Source organism: Otolemur garnettii, unplaced genomic scaffold, assembly GCF_000181295.1.
Source record: "Otolemur garnettii isolate 467f Iridium unplaced genomic scaffold, OtoGar3 scaffold00048, whole genome shotgun sequence".
Lineage (NCBI taxonomy): Eukaryota > Metazoa > Chordata > Mammalia > Primates > Galagidae > Otolemur > Otolemur garnettii.
The window spans coordinates 4,811,093-4,816,239 of NW_003852443.1; the positions used below are offsets into that span (position 1 = coordinate 4,811,093).

A 5,147-nucleotide genomic window follows, 5' to 3' on the forward strand; every position below is an offset into this window, starting at 1 on the left:
TCAACTCTCCTCCACCCCCACCCCCCCACTCCCACCATCCCCTCTGCCTTCCACCGCCTGAAAGGGTTAATCTCTCCTGCGGGTAAAAACAGGTCCGCAGAGTCTCTAACTGGCGACAGATGGGCCACTTTCTTCTGGCCACAAAGGGGCCGGAATGGAGCACTCCCCGGCATACAAATGGGCAGGTCACGTGGTTCCCGGCTCTTGGCTGGACCGGGAAGACCATATGGCGCATGCCGGGGAGGAAGGAGAAGGGGTGGGGGGTGAGGGGAGCGGTTGTCTGAGGAGGGCGGGAGAAAAGCAAGGTTGAGGGGAAGTGGGGAGGAGGGGAAAGCAGGGAGCGCTCAACCTGGACGCCTGCGCAGGCGCAGGGCGAAGAGACCTGCTGGTCTCGCTGCTCGCTTGCGGCCCCGCCCGCGCTCAGCATCACTAACTCGGCTATATAACCTGGGCGCCCTCACGGCCGGGGCACGAGGAATTCGCCCACGCAGAAGGCCAGGCGTCTCCAAGCCCCAGGGTTATGAGACCACCGCTGCTCAGGACTTGCTAACCGCAAAGGTAATTGTAATCCTTTTATATTTTTGCTTTGGGATAAAAGCAATAATTGAAGACTCAACCCAATGTACCTACATATTGTGTATGTGCGTGTCCGTGAGCGTGTGAATGCGTGTTGAGAGCAACATCCCTCCCCGTATTCGCCCACAAGTACTCACACAAAATGAGTTGAGTCACTCAAGAACCCCCGTAAGCTTTTTCATTTAATTTTTTAAAATTCGGTTTTCTTGTTTTTTGCTAGTCTAAGAGCTTCTTGGATTTTTTAATACACAGTAACTCTGATTATTTGCTAATGGTAATTTTAAAGTTCTAAAAGGAACCAACTGCTACAGTCTCTCACTTCTTCCAGTAAAAAAAAAAAAAAAAAGCCCCAGATGTACTTTGTGCGCGTGTATTTTATGCACATTGATAGTGTTGATTTATGCTTTTAGTGAATGAAAGTGCATACTTGAGTATACACACTCTGGAAAATAAATTAGGTTTAGAGATAGCTGATAGGAGGGAAAAACTGCTGCAAGAGCGAGGGACCCGCTCCGCTCCTGGTACTTCTGCTACCTGTTACCGCTCCAGAGGCGGCCAAGTCCTCAACAACCACTGCTAGAGCCAGAAATTCAGTTGTTTTACTAAAGGCTTTTTATTTTCCGTATTAGAAGCGGCAACTTAGCCGTTGCCAATCGCTGACCATTATAATTACTCAATTTTTAAAGGGAGGTTTGAGGCGAACTTTGAAAAGCCCCAATAAAGAGCGGGCAGCCCTTTCAATGGGCTGTTTATTAGAGAGGAGCCTTCCGCACCTGATCCCAGGCGCGTGGGAGAGCGCTTTGCGCCGCGCCCCCAGCCCTGTATGTAGCTAGTGCTTTTGTACAAGGTGGAAATTCAGCGGGGTGGAAGGCGAGAAAAAAAAAAAAAAGCGAAGGAAGGATGGACGACCTCTGCTCATTTTTTACTGCCAAATGTTAGGCCGATGGTGAAATAATTTGGTGGAAACTACTTTTCCTTCTTCCTGCATTTGCTTTTCAATCTCTCGTCGGTATAATCTTCTTAAAAATCACTGCCAGTATTAGTAAATTACGTAATAGCGCTTCAGTTTAAATCGCTAAGTACCCAGAAGCCAGGGCAGAAATGAGAACAGAATGTACGATTTTTAAGCTCATCATTTTTTGGAGTTGTGAGTGACTTTGAACACGTTTAGGTAAACATGAAGTCGCCGAAATGGACACTCCTTTCCATAGGCTTTACCCTGCTGGACAAGCTCCATGAATACATTTAAGTTAATCACTAGGAAACAAACACACACGCAGGAGTGGTGTGCACACACATGCTCACTGCCCTCCCCCACCCCGTCCTCTCTCCTGCGTACCATCCGGGCACAGACAAGGGGTATGAAAGGCTGCATTTTAACTTTTTCTCAGAGGCATTCATTGTGTAGTGAACTGGCTCTTCTCTTCGCATGCTTTTGTGTAGTTTCAGGGAGTGGGAGCTGAAAGTGTATCTGGCCTTTAATTATAGCGTTTCCCCCTTTTCTTTCTGTTTACCTCTCTCCCCTGTTGAATGCAGGGAACAGAAACATGACCAAATCGTACAGTGAGAGCGGGCTGATGAGCGAGCCTCAGCCCCAAGGTCCTCCAAGCTGGACAGACGAGTGTCTCAGTTCTCAGGACGAGGAGCACGAGGCAGACAAGAAGGAGGACGACCTGGAAGCCATGAACGCCGAGGAGGACTCGCTGAGGAATGGGGGTGAGGAAGAGGACGAAGACGAGGACCTGGAAGAGGAAGAGGAAGAGGAAGAGGAGGACGACGATCAGAAGCCCAAAAGACGCGGCCCCAAAAAGAAGAAGATGACCAAGGCGCGCCTGGAGCGTTTTAAACTGAGGCGCATGAAGGCGAACGCCCGCGAGCGCAACCGCATGCACGGGCTGAACGCGGCGCTGGATAACCTGCGCAAGGTGGTGCCCTGCTACTCCAAAACTCAGAAGCTGTCCAAAATCGAGACGCTGCGCCTGGCCAAGAACTACATCTGGGCCCTGTCGGAGATCTTGCGCTCAGGCAAAAGCCCTGACTTGGTCTCTTTCGTTCAGACGCTTTGCAAAGGCTTATCCCAGCCGACCACCAACCTGGTTGCGGGCTGCCTGCAGCTCAATCCTCGGACTTTCCTGCCTGAACAGAATCAGGACATGCCCCCGCACCTGCCGACAGCCAGCGCTTCCTTCCCTGTGCATCCCTACTCCTACCAGTCGCCAGGGCTGCCCAGCCCACCCTATGGTACCATGGACAGCTCCCACGTCTTCCACGTCAAGCCGCCGCCGCACGCCTACAGCTCGGCGCTGGAGCCGTTCTTCGAGAGCCCCCTGACTGATTGCACCAGTCCTTCCTTTGACGGACCCCTCAGCCCGCCGCTCAGCATCAATGGCAACTTCTCTTTCAAACACGAACCGTCCTCCGAGTTCGAGAAAAATTATGCCTTTACCATGCACTATCCGGCAGCGACCCTGGCAGGGGCCCAAAGCCACGGATCAATCTTCTCGGGTGCCGCTGCCCCTCGCTGCGAGATCCCCATAGACAATATTATGTCCTTCGATAGCCATTCACATCATGAGCGAGTCATGAGTGCCCAGCTCAATGCCATCTTTCACGATTAGAGGCATGTCAGTTTCACCATTCCCAGGAAACAAATCCACTGTACTTACAGTGACTGTGGTGTTTACAAAAGGCAGCCCTTTGGGTACTACTGCTGCAAAGTGCAAATACTCCAAGCTTCAAGTGATATATGTATTTATTGTCGTTACTGCCTTTGGAAGAAACAGGGGATCAAAGTTCCTGTTCACCTTATGTATTATTTTCTATAGCTCTTCTATTAAAAAAAAAAAAAAAAGGAAAGTAAAAAAAAATGCACCACGAATTTGGTGTAGCTGTTTTCAGATCACATTAATTATCTGATCGGGATAACAAAAATCACAAGCAATAATTAGGATCTATGCAATTTTTAAACTAGTAATGGGCCAATTAAAATATATATAAATATATATTTTTCAACCAGCATTTTACTACTTGTTACCTTTCCCATGCTGAATTATTTTGTTGTGATTTTGTACAGAATTTTTAATGACTTTTTATAATGTGAATTTCCTATTTTAAAACCATGCAGCTTCATCAATTTTTATACATATCAGAAAAGTAGAATTATATCTAATTTATACAAAATAATTTAACTAATTTAAACCAGCAGAAAAGTGCTTAGAAAGTTATTGTGTTGCCTTAGCACTTCTTTCCTCTCTAATTGTAAAAAAAAAAAAAATAAAGAAAAGAAAATTGCACAATTTGAGCAATTCATTTCCCTTTAAAGTCTCTCCCTCTCCCTAAAATAAAAACCAGATCCATAACTTTCAAGAAAATGAAAAAAATATCAAGAGATGCTTTCCCTATCAAAACATATCAATTCATTACTTGCACAAGCATGTATATACATATTATAAATAAATGCCAACATACACTTCTTTAAATCAAAAGCTGCTTGACTATCACATACAATTTGCACTGTTTATTTTTAGTCTTTTACTCCTTTGCATTCCATGATTTTACAAAGAATCTGAAGCTATTAATGTTTCCAGAAAATATAAATGCATGATTTTATACATAGTCACACAAATGGTGGTTTGTCATATATTCATGTAATAAATCTGAGCCTAAATCTAATCAGGTTGTTAATGTTGGGATTTATATCTATTGTAGTCAATTAGTACAGTAGCTTAAATAAATTCAAACCATTTAATTCATAATTAGAACAATAGCTATTGCATGTAAAATGCAGTTCAGAATAAGTGCTGTTTGAGATGTGATCCTGGTACCACTGGAATCAATCTGTACTGTAATCTTGTTTGTAATCCTGTATATTATGGTGTAATGCACAATTTAGAAAACATTCATCCAGTTGCAATAAAATAGTATTGAAAATCAGAGCAATTGTTGTCTTTCTTCTTAAAGTGATTTTTAAAGTATAAATTACCCCTGGTGAAAATATTTACTTTATTTGCTGAGTTAAACAATACTAAGCAATATTTGTAGAATAAAAGAAAAGAAAAAAAGTTTACCATGGCATATGCTCTAGTCCGTTTATCTCGCTTGGAAAGTTACCAGCTCTTGCAGATAATGAGAAAACCTAACTGATGTTTCATTGTTTGGAATATGGGGATAGGGGATGGGACAAACAGTTGCATTTTTATTTTTCTTTGTTTTAAATGGCTTTGCCTTTAGATTTTTTGTTCACATTCTCTTAAATGATTGGGTCAAATGTTTTTTCTACTTTTCAATGTGAATTTTGTTAATTATTAACAAGTGAAGCATAAATAAGTACCCTAGCTTAGTTTGTGTAGACAATTAAAATATAAAACCTTTACTGTTTTCTTGGTTCTCTGATGCCTGTACATTTTCTTGAACTAAACGAGTTTCTCTTGTGAACTAGTATTGTCCTGAAGAGGAAGTTATAGACCTTTTAAAAATAACAGGGGAAAAAGGAATTAATTTTAAGAATCCAAGCAAATGTCCTTTTATAATCATTCTATAAACATCTTGTGACAATTTCAATAAATTTTCTA

General features: G+C 43.2%; 1 protein-coding gene across 1 annotated transcript; it reads left to right on the top strand.

Annotated features, from left to right (window-relative positions):
• Positions 1–318: 318 nt before the first annotated feature.
• NEUROD1 (neuronal differentiation 1) lies at positions 319–4,877 on the top strand. The gene is made up of 2 exons (XM_003791464.2): positions 319–558; positions 2,113–4,877. Exon 2 carries the CDS (start codon positions 2,124–2,126, stop codon positions 3,192–3,194), a length of 1,071 nt encoding a protein of 356 aa, XP_003791512.1. The 5' UTR covers positions 319–558; positions 2,113–2,123; the 3' UTR covers positions 3,195–4,877.
• Positions 4,878–5,147: the final 270 nt, after the last annotated feature.